Source organism: Halyomorpha halys, unplaced genomic scaffold, assembly GCF_000696795.3.
Source record: "Halyomorpha halys isolate HHAL.00 unplaced genomic scaffold, Hhal_1.1 Scaffold264.1, whole genome shotgun sequence".
Taxonomy (NCBI): domain Eukaryota; kingdom Metazoa; phylum Arthropoda; class Insecta; order Hemiptera; family Pentatomidae; genus Halyomorpha; species Halyomorpha halys.
Genome location: NW_027109727.1, coordinates 210,290 through 228,558, shown reverse-complemented (window position 1 = coordinate 228,558; position 18,269 = coordinate 210,290). Strand labels below are relative to the sequence as shown.

The window sequence follows — 18,269 nt, the reverse complement described above, 5'->3', positions numbered from 1 at the left end:
TCCACATTAAAAATTAAAATTATTTATCCCCTTCTTTGTTCAAATTATAGATTGTGATAATTTTTTAACAATTATTAGTAAATACAAAGTTTTCAAGAATGAATCTCCTAAACATTTGAGTATTTTATTTTAGTTTTTTGACCTGTAGATTTGTGTTTAAACTTATGTATTCCCTCAACTTATTTATTCATTAAATTATTTCTTTTAACTTATCTATACATTGAAATATTTCTTTTAACTAACTTTTTTTTCTGAGTCTATATATTAGTTTTTTTTAAATTTATTTATTTATTTGTTTCTTTTTATAAACTGATCCACTGCAGTGGCTTTTATGTTTTTGGTTTGACTTTACATTGCAGTCTAATGATAAATTCGTTTAATTTGCTTAACCGATAGAACATGGGTAGCGGATCACTGGACAGGGGAGGTCTGAGAGAGTAAAATAGAGAGAATAAAATTACCAATTAAATGAAATAAAATTGTATATTGGAATTAAATTGTTAAATAAAAAAAAAAATAAAATATTTGTATTTAGTGTGTAGACGAGTATTGCTTGTATACGGAAAAGCTAGGGGAAAAAATTGCTGTTACATCGTGTGAATATATGTTTAGTATGTATGTCTGATTATAGATAGATTGGTATGGTTTGTATTGTAGCAACCCTATGTATTTGGACAGTTCGCTAAATAAAGCATGTCTCCTATTTTAAATCGAATAAACTGAATAAAAATGATTAACAATTTTTATTATTTTCATTGTTTTGTTGTTTCACGAATATGAATAATTTTTCATCTTTTTTTAACTCATTTTTGTAATTTTCCTTTTTGATGGGTCTCGTTATGACTTCCTTTTCTGCCCAATAATTTATTTTTTAATTTCATTTAAATATAAATTATAATTTTTATTATAATTATGTAATCAAACTTGATTAATAGTACAAGAAGCATGATGTTTTGGATATTTGGGTACATTCCTTATAAAGCATATGTAACCCATTGTGTATAATAGAACATGAATGACACCAGAATTAAGGAACACTTAAGGATGTATCAACCAAATTTTTCTTGAATTAAGCAATTCACATTTATGACATAAACAATATTTCTATGTAAATCTACAACCTTTAGACAGATATTCTCTGAATTGCGGATTTTTTCGTTTATATCCCCCATATATAGCCCATCATTAGTTAAAATATTTCAGTCTAATGAAAAATAAAATATGAACTGTTTTGTAAAATGAATATTTATCTTTTTTTAGGACATAATGGATGAAATGGATGACGAAGAAATCACCAGGAATTTCAGCTATCACATTGAGGTAAATTTGAATTTCATATTAGAAGTAAAATAAGCTTTACGTTTCTCGTGTGAACATGGTATAGTTGATACTTATTTTATTGTAATGTATGAGGCCATAAGAATTTAATAAAATATTTGGTTAAAGAGTTGTTAACAAGGTAATACTTCTTTTCCAAACATCAATATTAGATAAATGTTGGTTAAAACGAAAAAAAAAATGTGTTTTAATTCTCATTTGATTGAGTCTAGTAAAATTAATAAAAGAACCAAAATTCTTACAAAAATAAAACGTTTTCCGAACCAGAATGATTCATTTTCAAGGAAACGTTAGTACTAGATATTTAGTTAGTTAGTAGTTCATGTAGTTTAGTAGTAGAACTACTTTATTTATTTTTTTCATCATCATCCCGAGCTCAACAATCCATTACTGGATGTTGGCTGCCTCAAGAGTTGTCCTCCATGTTTCCCTATCCTTAGCAGCCATCCACCAGTTCCTGATTCCAAGGATTTTGGCTTCGGCACTTTCTCCATCTCTCCATCTCAACTTTGGTCTACCCACTTTCCTTTTTCCACTCTCTCCACGTTGTACAGCTTCCTTGGAGTTAAGGTCTCATCCATCCGTGCAAGGGCCACGTTGCACGGATGGATGAGACCCCATCTTATAGCCCATCTTAGCCAATCTTCACTGCCCAAATATTTTCCGAAAGACCTTCCTCACGGCAATGCAATATGTGGTATGTGGAAAGTGCAAGAGGCACTTTCAGTGCAAATTTTCGAACATTCCCAAATTTTTATTTCTAATTCAGCCTTTAGTTCGGGGTGTGGAATCAGAGGAAAGCATCTATACTTCTTTTATTAGGCAATCCGCTTTTTTTCCTCCAGCAATCTAACACTGGCTTGGTACCGACTATAACACAAGCGGGTATCCCCTACGTATGAAGTTACTGATTTTTTTTAGGTTGGTATTTTCGGCCCGTATATTGTTACAAGTCGCTTTTTCACGACTATAGATTGCTGAAATTGCAACTACCGAGTCAACAAAGAATAACACTTTTTGCATTAGATCATTGTTGGTTGAGACATGTCCCGCTGCCAGATCGATTGCATTTATTTCAGTTTCAAAGTAATTTATCTCTGCTAATAGACCTCCTTTCGCTTCAAACCCCTGTGAGACTAATATCCAGAGCCAGCCACTCCTAGTGTTTATTCTGCAGAGCCAATGAAGAGATGTAGCCCTCGGATGTATTTCCTCAATCATTAGCATCGACCCGTGCTGGAGTTCCATGTCGATGTGAGCGTTATTTGTAAATGGTAAAAAAATCATCCCTCAGGTCGCAAACTGAAGTTTTAAAAACTAGATCTTGGAGAGAACAGGGTAAAATTGGCAGTCTAAGGTATATTTCCCTATTAACTCATGAAGTAGTAAAGACTTTTTTGTTGACAATCTGGTGGTCGTCAGGGTATACTTTCACTGATGTTTAGAAGGAAACAACTTACATTTTGTAATGAGCATAACGAGGTTCGAGAACTATTTGCAGTAGCATGGCAATTATATGCATTGATTTTGCTCCACCAATTATCATTCTTCTTGACTTACTTCGAACTTAATTGATTTTCTTTCGATTAGATCCTGGAATTGAAGATTCCATCACGAAAATCACCGTATTTGATGTTTTGTGTGTTAGTCATTCTGGTGTTCCCCAGCAGGTTACTCTTGTAAATCGTTTAAGCCCTAATATTGCTTTGGCACTTTCTGAGACTTTTATATGATGCTTCTATATCATTTTCTTGTCTAATGGTACACCAAGGTATTCAACTATATCTTCTAATAGGATTTGTACTCCATTGTAGTTTACCATCACCTCATGTGAAAATTGCATACAGTTGGGTGACTGTTTTACCTATGTTTGCTTTCATGAGGCGACAGTTTTTTCTTCTTTTCCTGCATATTTAACTACTCTAAGGATTATTATCCAATCATTTTTTTTTAGTTCGATAAAGCTGACACAAAAATTTTTTTTAAGTTATTTTTTTACAACCAACCCCCGTCTACACACTAAACAGAAATATTTTAATTTTTTTTTTGTTATATTTTATTTGACAATTTTATTCTCCCCAATCCACTCTCTCAGACCTTTCCAGTGATTCGCCACCCATGTTCGATCGGTTGAACAAATGAAACGAATTTATAGTTTGACAGCAATACAAAAACAGACCAAAGACATAATAGTCACAGCAGTAGATCAGTTTACAGAGAAATAAATAAATGTTGAAAAAAGTTAGTTAAAAGAAATAATTTAATGAATAAAAAAAAAATTAACATTCTTGAGAAATGGACAAGTTAAGTATAGGATGTAATTTATTTTGTCCTAGAGAGAGGAATGCCTCCAGCGCTGGTCCTATCACTACCAAGAGGGCTGGTGCCCCGCTGTGTTCGACGGAGCCCTCTGCTGGGGCCCCACCGGGCCTGCTGTCTTGGCCTCGCAGCCCTGCAGGGAGGAGATACATGGCGTACTCTACGATACCTCTAGTAAGTAATATTTAATTATTTCTACGATATTTTATTGATTCAATATTATATTAAAACAGAACTGTTATCTATATTATGGGCGAGGCATAACAGCTTTTACAAATATTCCCATGTTAACAGAGGTTATTAAGATACATTATGTTTTTGTCAAATGTATCCAATATTTAGATAGGAAGTAGTATCACAACTAATGCACCTTTTAAAATAAATTGATGACACAGATACATTATTGATAAAATATATTAAACAATTAGTGAGTTAAGATTGATCCGAAAGTATAATAAATCATGGTGATATTTCAAAAAAGAATTTATAAAAATTCCATTCCAGTGTTTTATATGATTTAATGAAAAAAATACGATAACTTAGAAAAATAATATAAGAAAATGATGGCCGGAGGGGCTGTCAGTAAAGATACTTGAATAAACATAATTTATTTATGTAACATGTAATATTATAACTATGAAAGCAAAACGAGATAACAACATTAAAAAAAAAAAAAAAAAACTATGAAAGCAAAACGAGATAACAACATTAATTCAGAGAAACATAAAAAATCAAAAGATAATGATAAACAAACTTGGAAATTAATTGATACTATTAGAAGTAAAACATTTTTACTCTTACTTATACACTGGACGAGTTGTATTCACTCATTTTATAGGAAACTTTCGCCTAAGTCACTCTGTTTTCACTACATATTTTTCCTCCCGCTTTGCATATATCTTCTCCCCTGTTCCTTCCTTATTCACTTTTCCGGGTATTCAATATTTATTTTCTCCTATTATTTTTACTCATTTATATTTCTGTCTACCTTCAACAGATAATTCGTTTACTTTTTTGCCCATTATATTATGTATATCGTTTTCTTTAATATAATTCATTACGTTGGTTTAAATTGTTTTTTCATTATTTTCAGACATACATATCTCGTTTTGTTAATTCCATTACTTATCATTTACATTTTCTTCTTAAAATCATACATAAAGACCTTAATGTTCCCTATGTAACCGATCTAGCCCGAACCAGATATCACTCATTCCATTATAAACTCCCTAACCACTCAAACCCCCTAGTTTCTAACCTTGCATCCTCTTCTATTCCTGACAATCCTCTGAGGCGCCGAAAATGTCATTAGAGTACTATCAATAGGTAGTTGCTCTACACGCCTGTAACACTCCATTTTAACAAAGATCAAATTTACTGAATTTATTATATAATATACAGTTGTAAATTTCAATAAAGATATTAAAAAAACATTTTCTTCCGCACTTTTTATTATGTTTATTATTATTATTCTTTTACTTACTTGAACAGTGTCTGTTTTTTAATTATTTTTTAAATTTATTTTGAATAATGCTTATCACAACAATATAATATTTTATCTTTTATTAGTATCAATCGCCTTCTAACTGCATAATATATTGTTATGTATACTTCGTAGTTTTTTAATTATTATTTTTAAATTCCCTGAATTAAAGTTGTCATCTCGTTTTGTTTCTACAGACCCGATGAAGGCCTGAAATTCAGTTCTAAATGTCGGTAAAAACAAATAAGATTTGATAATTTAGGTATCTTTACTGACAGCACCCCCAGCCATCTTCTTATAATAATCTACGGTCAACTATTAAAACCTCATTAAAATATTCATAATTAAAATTATATATAATGGAGTGGTAGCATTAAAGTATACTTTTTTATAGAAACATCACTTAATGAACGTTATGTTATCTTAGGCTAGTATACATAATAAGAAATATAAATATATTATTATATGATATAATTAAATATTATAATGTATCATAAAATATTGTAAGATGTCTTATAAATCATATGAGGCGTTACACTCTTAAGTCCAGTTACATAAGTTATCAGGAAAAAAATTAATTATTTTATTCCTATACAATTTTACTACTTAAGACAAGGAGAAACTTAACTTATAAGTAAAATATATCTTTTTCTAAATTTGTGTATTCGCCTATTGTCAGTGAATAATGATCCTTCCATTGCGTCCCAAATCCTCCAATCCTACCCTTGAAGAATGGTACCAAAACTGGAGGATTAAAATAAATTCCAATAAATCCCACCAAATCACATTTACCCTTCGTCGTAAACCATCATCATGCCCCACATCATCCTTCAATAATACCCCACTTATTCCCATTGAACAGATCCGTTACTTACGACTACATCTGGACAAAGGACTGCCATGGAATCCTCATACAAGACTGAAAAGACAGGAAACTGCTCGTCGGTTCCGACTATTACAACGTTTACTAGATAAACGGTCAAAACTTCCAATCTATTACAAAAGACTGATCTACATGACTGTTATAAGGCCTATCTGGACATACGGAGTTGAGCTATGGGGCTCTACAAATCCATCGAATTCCTCCCGAATCCAATCCTTACAGTCCAAAATCCCTTCGTAAAATCCTTAATGCTACTTTGTCACAAATCAAATCATCCATCAGGACCTTAATGTCCCATATTTTGCCGATTTGACCGGAACCAGATACCAATCCTTCCGTGATAAACTTCCCAATCACCCAACCCAACTCGTTTCCAGCCTTCTCCTTCATTACCTATCATCCTCCTTGGCGTCTGAAAAGAAGATGGCCTCTAGATCTTCTTCTCTAAAAATATTTTTGGAGTTCTATTAATGAGTAGATTCTCCACATGTTTGTATCATGTCATTATATCACTTACAGTAATTTTACTTGATGTATATATATTTATACAGTTGTAAATAGCAAAAAATAAATTATTTAAAAAATTTTGTATTCAATATAACATGAAGTATTGTTATATTTTATTGATTTTCGCCTTCTGAGATGTTTTTCAAAATAAATTTCGAATGATTTAATTAACTGTTAATATTTTTTTTCTTGGATAGTCATTATTGAGTAGTTACCAACAACATAATCTTTTATCTTTAAAAATGGACATAGGCTGACTGCCTCATATATTATTGAATCATTATTAGTTTCTATTTTGATCCATATTTTATAGTTCATGTAAACAATATACAAAATTCCACTAAACATTCTTTAATGGTCTTTCATTTTTTTTCAATCTTTCCACTTCTTTTATGTTTGTGGAATTTAATTCTCCTTATTCCTTTCGACCAGACTGAGTCGAGAAGTAGTAAAGCAGTCGAGAAGCAAAGATAGACTTTACTTGCTGGCTCATTTTACTGTTGTGGAACTTTTGAAACACACATCCTACAATAAACTTATTTGTTGGAAACCTTTTTCTCTTCTGAAACCAACAAAAAGCTAAGTTGGTGGAAAAATTGCAATTGAACTCCAGACTTCAGTCATTTTATTCCAGTTTTTCTTGAAAAGTTCAGTATACATAAATAACTTTTATACGTTCATACTTTGTTTTTCTATCCTACATCCAGTGAAGTATCTTTCTCAAAATTTTATAAAGAAAAATATAAAAGTTTTTTAAAAATAAATATTTAAATAAAATAGTAGTAACAATTATTGCTCCTAGGAAAATATCTATTTTACATGAGAGGAGAAGTCCAAAATTTATTTTTTAAATAGGGTAATAGCGATAACGGATAGATAAGTATACACAATTTTGGTTGAAAAGTAAAGTTATTATATGTGATGTAACTGTCAAAAAAATGACACTGTTACTCATTGTGCACAAACATTTATGCTTCTAATCTTGACATACAATAGTCACATTATAATAGTGACATTTAATCACATTTCATTTGTTTAAAGTTCCAATACTATCTTTATATTTATTTTTTTTTTGTAGTAATTTTTTATACACACGGAGAGAAAGAAGAGGAGAGGTGTGGTAAGCCTATAGTTACCACCCTCTTTAACCCTGAGTGACCATGCCCAATTTTTATTCCATCGGAAAACTACAAAATTAAAATCAACCCGCCCAGACTGGAATCAAACTGAGGCCGGGGCAGTTCTGCAAAGGCGACGCCTTAACACACTCGCCGACAACGACCTCTCAATATTTCAATCTGTGTTGTTTAAATTACTAAGTTTTCGTATATGATTGACAATTAAAATGATGGTATTATTCTCTTTTTTAGTCTTATTGGAACTTTTCCAGAGTTCTTATTGACTTTTATATCTCTCAATATATTACTTAACAATGGTTATCGAGTTGTAATATTATAGATATATTTTCCTTAGTTTGTAATACCCTTGTATTTTAAAAATATTTTCCATGCCACTCTTATCTAAAAGATCTAGGAGATCAGAATTTCCTTTTTATGGGAGGGATTTATATTCATTTATAGTATTACAAAATGTTTAGTGTATTTGAACGGAAAGCAACTTTCAAATTCAGTATTTTTATTGCGAAAGCTGGATACAAATCTTCGCTAAATCGTCTCAGAGAATCTTGGTACCCGGAAAGGAAAATAAGAAGCAGATGTCATAGGATTGTTTAGCAAAATATTGTGCCAAATGTTATACGTATCCAAAAAATGCAAAGGCCAAGATTTAAAAATATAGATTTCCTACCATAACTTGTAATACAACATTAATACTAGAATACTTTTCTCCATTTGTAAAATGAACCCTGGATTAGAAAGGGAACGATCTACTTGCAGGAGAGGTCTCACCAAAAACTGATTCTCCAGGGATTAAGCCAAACAAGTATAAGAACTAGCAACAATTATGTCTGATTATTCTTTTATGCAACCAGTTTTTTTAATAATTCTTTCCAAGTTTGTCAAGTAGGAATAAAAACCAAATACAAGAATGGTATTATTTGATAATGATAACGAACTACGAGACTTTGATAGGAGGAGGCTATATTTTAGAAAATGAGTAAGAATAAAAATTACTTCATTTGTAAAATTACTTAATCAATCGATAATTGAGCAATTCAACCAAACATTTAAGGTCGAATGTTTTATAATTCTTGCATAAACATCTTAACATATTTTCGAAGCTAGGAAAAAGAGGTGCAAGTGACACTTGTCAAGATCAGCTAATCGAACTTGTATATATAGAGGTGCTGAATACAATAAAAGTCAGTCTTGTTTACGAATTTAAAGAGTATTCTTCTGAAATCCTTTTCCTTTTGTGTTAGTTTTTCTACGCCAACACATAACTTATATATACTCATGCAATCACCACCACTCCCCTCGTTTTCTTTTCATTTCATTTATTGGATTATTCCTTAATATTATGACTAGTTAGATAATTTTTTTATTACATTTTTGATAATAATAAAAAAAATATTCCGTTGATTTATATATTTTCTGTATTTGATGTTTGAGTTTTCGTTTACACTTATAAATATGTATATTAGCAGAATTTATACCTTTTTTTTTTTTTTTTTTTTGCTTTAATTTTATTTCATTTTTCATGTTTTTATTTATTTATTATCAGAAGTTAGTCACCTTATTTTAGATATGAAATATGTTAATTATTGTTGCTTATTTTTATCTTTTTAAATTTAAACCGTTCAATTCAATGGCTTATAATTTCAAATTTCATTTTTATTTTTTATTTTACTCTATGACTCCAAAACCTAATTTTGACGCCTGTGGTATTATTGTAAAATGATCAATCCCAGAATAAATAAAGAATTACTTTAATAAAGAATTATTACAATTATATTAAAGGGACAATGCCTGTTTTTCAAAAAAGCTACTTCAACCATCTAAAAATCTTGATGGTTCTAGTATCACTGGATTTTTAGAAAAAAATAATGGAAATACTTGGTTGCATTGAAAATAAAAATATCATCAATATTAGTGTTCTTTTTATTTATTTTTTATATGATGTTTAATATTGCGAATTAAAAAATAGATTATCATTTTTATTTTTACATTCCCACTAGTATTTTGCTGGTTTACTGATGTTTCTAATTTCTCTTGCAAAGTGTATTAAATTGATTTGATTTAATTTTCGGTGTTTGGAAAAAATTAACAATATTTTATAAAGCTATTTCTGATGTAGTTTGAAATTAATGATACAATTTAATTAGTTAAAAAGAAAATAATAATCGGAGTAAAGCATTTTTCATGGTTCAAATATTGATTACAAAGTATATTGCAGGGATTAAAGAGTCTATATTACAAACCTTTTTTCAATAGAAAAGCCCCAGTCACATGAAGTATATACTATACTCACAAGACCAATGTGTGTTGCAAGATGGTATCCTTATTAACTTGTAATCACAACACGTTATATATTTTCGACAACTTTAATGTATTTTCGTCAGTTTACTCGTCTGTTTAGCTCTCTCTCTCTTATATGTTTATAATGTAAGGTATATATTATATATTAGATATAAGATAAATATATTTATACTTCCCCCACATTCTGGTCTTACTGTTAAGGCGTATGATTGCATATTGTTCTTTTATTTAATTACGTTTATTGTTCCTTTCCTGGTTTAACATGCTTTACTTTATGTATTAATTTAAAATCTATTAAATTTAAATCACCATCATAGCTACGCACCTGATTACATAATATTATTATTTAATAAACAATCAATGTCCATATATTACTTAAGAAAATCCCTTATGAAACAATATGTCACAAACAAAAGAATATTTTATTAGCTTCTAAAAAAAAAGAATTAAAAAACAAAAATTAAAAACCTTTACTATTAGAGCGAAAAAAATACCAAATAAAAAATATGTTTCAATTTTTTAAACTCTATTATTTTACAAGTATTGAATTTTATTTCATCAGCAATTTCATTTTTCTGAATAAAGGATTGTAATGTTTTCATCCTAAGAGAAGAACAAGTTAAATTATTTAAAGATCATACATGATGAAACACCACGGATCACTACACGAGGGCAGACATTGGCCTGGAGCGAAGAGGATCTGTCACTAAAGTTTCTTCACCAATGACAGGGTGTCACTCCCACGTGCAACTGGAGAAAATTTCAACTGCAATTAATTATGTATCTCTTATTAGGTTAATATGAACATTAGATATTAATTAATTGAATACAGAAATCTTTAGTGTGAACCAGATTATATGGCAACTTAATTTTATTCTGAATTTTAGTAATAATAATTTTATTTTATATTTCTTCTTTATTAGATCAGCCTGCTAGGTCTTATACATTTATTATAACAGTTAAATTTTCTTATAATAATTGATAAAGCAGGGGTTCATTCTCGTGCAAAAGGACCCCTAACGATTCAAAATCTTATAATTATTGAATGTATTTAATTAATAAAAATAATTTAGTAAAAATATAATCAAAATAACATATATAGGAAATAATAATAATAAGTATGAAATTGATGAACAAAATAAATAAAAAAACTAATAATTATAGCAGTATAATTATACAGAGTGTAGGGCATTTAGCATTAGCCTTCAGTTGGATTAAAGTCGGATTTTTAACGTTGCAATCAACTATTCCTTCAAAGCAAGAGCATCTACTGCTATTTTTAGGATATTGTTTTAAAATTACTTTATTTTATTTCGCTTCGTACAGGATGCTGCACCCTAGACTTTACACCATACATCAGTAATGACCTTAATATCGTTTTGTTATTAAGAATGGTTGTGTGTGTGTTTTTAACCTAGATTTTCTGTTGATAAGAGGATTGTCAACATCATTACGAATCTTGTGTAAGTTTCAGTCAGTTTAATACTTCTATGTTGGTGCCAGGTAAGGGGAAAATCCAGATGTACTACAAGGTATCTACAGCTTAATTCTCAAGATCTCCTTGTAATTTTTTTATGGATGAGAATCAGTTGAGATGTATTATAAGAGTAAAAACTTTTAAAGTACATTTTCGAAAGTTGAGACTGATCATCCAATTAGTTAAGTATTATTATAGATAATTGAGGTGAGTCTGTAATGTATTTCTGGCTGTTATAATGTCATGGTGTTGGGAAAAAAACAGTTGCGTCGTCTGCGAACATAGCTATGGAGCTGTTTGGACTGAATGATGTCATGGTGTTGGGAAAAAAAACAGCTGCATCGCATTTGAACATAGCTGTGGGCTGAATGATATATACATAAAAGTTAAAGATAAAAGAAAGAACTGAATTGTATAAAAAATAAAAAATGAATTTGTGAGATGGTGGAATTTCAGTCATTTATTCATTTATTAGATGTTAGACCGTTGAGCAATTAACTTAAAAGATTATACAAGTGTTTTGAAATGTTTAATTTCTTCAGCATTTATAGGAGACTGCAATGCCAATCATCATTAAACATTATCTAGAAATGCAAAAACGTTACAAGTGTGTGTTTCTTCCTACTTCTTTCGAATTTGTTTACTAATATTTTAATAATGATTGTAGGCCTAAAGTGGAATGACTATACTCAAAACCCAATTGAATTATGTTACATAGAAAAAAGCAAAAAAGATGTCTTTCTTCGTGTTGTGCTAAATTATAATAGAGAAGGTGACTGTGATGAAAAGTTTTAATTTTTAATTTAATGTGAAGAATAGACAAATTAGGGTAATTTGTAAACTGAAATTAATGACCTGGGCAGAATAGCCTGCATAAAGTTGTTGTTTTTTTCAATGATGTGGTACTAAAATTGCATTAGGATTGTCCTTGATGGCTGAATTGGCCTTATAAGGAAATAAAAATAGTTTTGAGACTAAAATTGGATAAAATTTATTTATTTAAACAATAATAACCAGTATCAAGAAAGGATAAAGATTATATATAAAGAAAGATGTCCTTTTGTAACTGATTCCATTAAGGTTAATAAATTTACGGGTTCATTAACAACTTAGTTGTTTGCTTGTTTAGCTTTTTTACCATTATTGTGAATCACTACAACTTCAAATTTCTTTTACGGGTCGGAAAAATATTCAGTGTAGACAACTATTAAAACTTGAAAACAACAGCTTTCATAGGTAACTTTCTTATTGCTATAAATCATGCTGGTACATTTCTTAATAATTCTAAGCATCAAATAAAGATGACACATGACTGACATTTGCGTATAATGACCTACGGATCCTACGGAACTAATATGAGAATGTCCTTTCAGATTGAAATATCTAAAAACTTTCAAAAATGTTTACTTTAAATTATTAGAGTCGAACTTTTAATAAACTTTACAACGACAACTACATCAGATTTTTTTTTATTGACAATGGCACCACGCGAAAAAGCTTGGAAACCACCCTGTTGTGTCTGGACCTTTTGGAAATGGCGGTGGCTCCTTGGCCGTGATAGGCTTTGATAAATTTAAGCATTTGCAAATCATTATTCTTGTTTCATTCACAACATACTGCTCATGAATTCTTGAGCAATGACCAGATAAACACTCACGTACTCCAGATAATAATGCAGTAATGAACAAATCTTATTTACAGTGGAAATAATAATATTGTATCGCACAATTCATTTATCCATGAATCGAACAAAGGACAGCGTCAAGTAAAATTGCAAATTAATCAAGAAGTAATTGGAAACTGAATTGTTTCAGTGGATTTTAATTTAAAACGATTTTTAAAGACAATAAATTTAGACTTATTGGTTACCGCTATCTCAGAGTGCGTAGGGTCTATCATGCCGGATTTCAAAATGGCCTCCGTATTTATTTTTATAGTTAATAACCCCTAATGTGTTATAAGTAGCTTGAATATTTAACTTAAAATAAAGAAGATTAAATTGCGCAACTTTTGTTATGTCACAAGGAAATTTAACTTTACCAAGTGTCTAGTGTTTGGTTATTTTATTTTATTATTTTTTTTTTTTATTCCTAGGAACCAGTTGTTTAAAATGAAAATATTCCGCCTCTTCTTTTTTATTAAGTTTTAAATATCCACAAGTAAAATGTTTACCCATTTAAAATTGTTGCTATTGTTATTTTGTTTCAGTACAATCCTGTCAAAATCACATTTTTTGGCAAACATACAAGTTTTTACAATGCTAACGTGCTTTTTTTATACCAAAATAAATATAATTTTTAACTATAATATACAACAAGAACAGTATATGTTCTTCAAAAGTTGTTACTGAACCATTCAAAGACAAAAGACCGCAGGTTTATCTTATTCTGAAAATAAGAAAAAATGCTCGTTGTTTGGTTAAAATATTGTAAGAAAAACTTTATATAGTAAAATATAGCGCGTAATTTATATTACTAATAAATAAACTGAGTAATTTCTATAATGTAAAATTTGTTTTAGGGATGAATTTGAAGCTCATTAAATACACCGTAAAGTTCATAACGATTATTTTCCTAAGAATAGGTTTTTTTTTTTTAATTTAGCTGAAATAAGTTTACAAAATGTTATTTTCCTTTTTAGGATAAAACAACGTTGAAATTAGAAAAAAAGTGGATCGCTGGATAATGAACTCTATTATGCCTCAAATTGAAGTTCGTTAAATGGATTATTCAGTAGTTTATTATGGTCTTTCAGATACTTGCAATACTTTAGGGATTACTGGCAATAAGGTTAAAATATACGGCGGCCATTTTGAAATATTAAGGATACGGACCATCAGAGAGTGCTAAACTTTTTACAATCGTATTTTTCAAAACTTTTTACGCAACAATCCGTTAACTGAAATTAATTTACACTTACTTCTAGGCATTACTAAATTTTAAGCTATTTTTACTTGACTAACTTTGGATGATCTTAATATGTTCTAAAACTTTAGGCCAACTACTTTGCGAAAGAATTGTTGACATGCATCCAAGTGAAAACTTAGCACCTGCCCATTAATTTGTATTATTATTAAAACACAACATTTAATATTTTTTTGGTTAAATCATTTCCTGTTCTATTATCTTAACGTTCATTAGGCATTAAAGTCATAACGGTTTATTTACAGACTTCTGGCCAGCCATCTTCACTGGCCTATTCCGTCCCACCATCTATCCCCGGAATCGTCTGTTCATTCCTCGACCTGTAAGAAGAAGAGCCGTACATGACGAGCTGAGCTAGCAGGTTATCCTCCAAAAATGCAGGGATCTCAGTTTCTAGTAACTCTAAAAATTCAGTTGAATTAAATCAATCACTTGACAATTCATATAAAATGATAGTTCACTATCATCGATATCCAAACGTTTATTTGTAAAAATAGTTTTTGTCTCTAGGCTTGAATATTTTTTTTTTATCTTTATATTGACGTATTATATAATATATTCTTCATTTCGACGTTTCGGATCTTCCGTCCATCATAAGGTATTTATTATTTATCATTATAGTTAAATGTTGTGTTTTTCCTTTCATGATTTTTTTATGCTTAAACTGTATGTTAAATAGTCTGTTTTTTGTTTTGTTTTGTTTTTTTAGTTTTTTTCACATAGTTGAATTTTAACAATACTACATAGGAGGTTGGGTGTATGAGGAGCTAGTAAAAAAAGAACAACGGATCTGTGAAAAATGATCTCAAAGTATTAACACTTGAAAATTTCAATCAGTATTTATGTAAAAACATTCAAAACGTGGCCAAGATAGATTACAACAAAAACACACAATTTTACTGTAATAATAATCCGTCTGCCTGAATATTAGTCTGAAACTTCGTGATGAAGAATATATTATTAATATAAAATTAAAAAATGTATAATAAAACAAAAGGTTTCAAGTATAAAAGCTGCTTGCTACTTAAAATAGACAAACAATTCGGAAGACATTAATTGGTGCCTGCGAAAAAGAAAATTAATTAAAATCAATTATAATTAATAAATCGTTTCCTTATTATTTATTCTTGTTAGGCAAACTTTTCTCTTAAGTAACACCCTATTTACTTTTCCATGGAAAATAATTTAGGTAATAAACTTGTTTAATTTTTATAAAACGTTTCAATAATAAAAATAAGCTTTAGTTATAAAAATTTCAGTTTAATGTCCTCTTTGTTTTATGGTATGAGGATTTTTATTTTCCCAATTACAGCTATTGTTAAAACTAAGTACCACTTTTCTTTCAATGGTTTCTTTTATCAGAAAATAGTCTTCTACGAAAGTGAGATTCTTTTGGTTATTTTCTAATCAATTGCATATTCGGATTCAATATTCTCTAAACTGGTGAAGCAAATATTTGATAGATATTAGGAATAGATGTCAGCAATAATGTGACGTATTAAAAAAATGCGAAATTAAATACGCACCATGACCATAGTCATGGCGTAGCTCCGTAGCTCCAAGGCAGGGTTCTTAAAATATGTTTATAGCCAAAAATTAAAAATTTCAAATGTATTTCATCAATATGTTTTTTTTATAATTGTCACACTGCTACAATAATTGTGCAAGTAGTAGATTTATTACTGTAATGTACATATTCATATCCAACAACGATATTATTATTCTCATATTACTTCATAGAAAATATTAGAATATGATAATTAGATTGAATAAATTAAGCTATTGCAAAAATAGTAAAATATATATGAGACCTATTACTATTTTTACTAATCACTAATGTTGACTTATTTCACTGGCAGTTTTTTAGAGTATTTTATTAGGTGCTGAACTTAAAAGTAATAAGTTTATTGAGGTAAATAGGACACTGGTTTCGCACTCTTAGATACAGAATCATTTTTATTTTAAGAAAATTTGAATTAATTGGTTACAGTACATTTCTGAAGTTATTTAATATTGATTGAAAGTAGTGTCAAACGGATCCAATACTCTTAATTTTTTGCATTAGTTATAGTTTTTTTTTTTAATTTATTTTAAAAACAAATATATACATATGTGAATAGCATCAAATGTAACTTATGTAAACATGCGTCCTTTAATTGCTATACTATCAATCAAGCTGGGTCCGCTGAAGGTGTGTTTTCACATTAGTTCCCGATGAATCACATAAAACGGGGAGGGACCGTTCTGCTGTTGTTTGTGTCGGGATGATACAATAAATAAAAAATAAAGCGAAAATTACTCATAAATATCAGATTATCTCAAAATTTTAATTACATTTCATAATCAGGTATATTATAGATGAAATGAGAATTATGTATTAAGTGATACTTTTAAATTGGCTTAAGTAAGTTAGGGTGATGATGGCGTACTAGACTACAGACATACGTCTGAAACGATATCTCGAATAATCTAAAAAGGTTGTCGAAACGTTTGTTATACTTGAATATCAGGATGAATAAACACGATAGATATCCTAAGTCAAAATTTATTACACAATGAATTAATTATTCATGCATTAATTAATCATTGCATAAATACATATGCAGATGTATGAATGGTATAATTCAGAACACATTTTACTATATTTTTAAATTACAAATGAGAGACAAAAAAGAAAAAAATTCATTACCATGAGGGGCGTAAAAGGCCCCTATATAATAAGAACTCCTAAATATAAAAGATATAGCTAAATGAAAGATAAACTTTCATCTGAAGGAAACCTATTTTTTGAGGAAATTGTGCTTGAAACCGGAGACCGAGTATAAAGTGTAAAAAATAGCTGTCTCATTTAAATATATCTTAGGAAATACTGGAGGAATATACCGACGTCCTTAAAAATTAGATTATAATTTTTCTTTTTACGTTTATTTAATCTTATCATTTAAGTGGTATTGCCTATAAAATTAGATATTGTAAAATTTTATTTCTCAACTTAACTTTGTAAATAAAAAAGTAGTATTTATCTATGAGGGGAATAAATTAAATTGCTCTAACAACCCTGAAAGGCCCAACAGGCTGATAGAAATAAATATAAAAAATTTAAAAGTAATGTGGTAACTATCGACTTAATTCTTTTTTTTCTTACCTCATTTATTTAACACATAAATAACTTTTTTGATCTTATATCTCCGCAGTCTGTAGCCTTGTCTTGTAGCAATCCTTGCTGGTTTCTGGTCGATAAAACTATAATTAACTAACTTAGCCTTGCATTCACGGTTTCATCCGCGTTCGATTTGGATTGTAGATGTCTGTTTATTACACACGAATCGTCGAATCGCAAAGCTCGTTAAATAGAAAATTTATTCCTTTGAATTAGCCTCTTGCCATTCCCGAGTATGCAATCATAGAAAAAAAATTAACTTTTAAATTTACATGTATGTATTTGATTCGACGTTCATCAAAACTGATTATATTTCCTGTTTTTGTACAGTTATTTGGGCTGCAAAACTCGTGAAGCCTTCGAAAATAATAAAATACCTTGTTCAAGAGAATTGGCTCAAAAGATTCAGCAGATTCCATAGACAAAATCATAAAAGCAAGAAACCCAACTGTATTATAAAATATAAATTACCATTATCGACCTGCGTAATCGTTAAAAGAAAACAGTCAATATCAGAAATATCCATCTAACAGATGCCAAAGACAAGAAGATAAATAAAGTAAAAAGAGTGCAATAACCAAGAAGTTGATGGCCCAGAATAAAACTGTAATCTAATCTAACAACTCGTGAAATTTAGACTATTTTCTCCCATTTATTTGTCGAGTATTTTTCGGAGTACCTGTTTTTATTTCCATTTGAATTTTTAATAAATCATTAAAAATTATTACAAAATTTTGTAGA

General features: G+C 29.5%; 1 protein-coding gene across 1 annotated transcript in view; it reads left to right on the top strand.

The window, feature by feature from the left end:
- The first annotated feature begins 1,266 nt into the window (after window positions 1-1,266).
- LOC106680473 (diuretic hormone receptor) overlaps window positions 1,267-18,269 on the top strand; it is a 142,181-nt gene continuing 125,178 nt past the window's right edge. Inside the window, exons 1-2 of the mRNA XM_067047908.1 lie at window positions 1,267-1,320; window positions 3,675-3,831. Of these exons, the coding sequence (XP_066904009.1) occupies window positions 1,267-1,320; window positions 3,675-3,831 (211 nt within the window). The remainder of the gene's footprint in view (window positions 1,321-3,674; window positions 3,832-18,269) is intronic.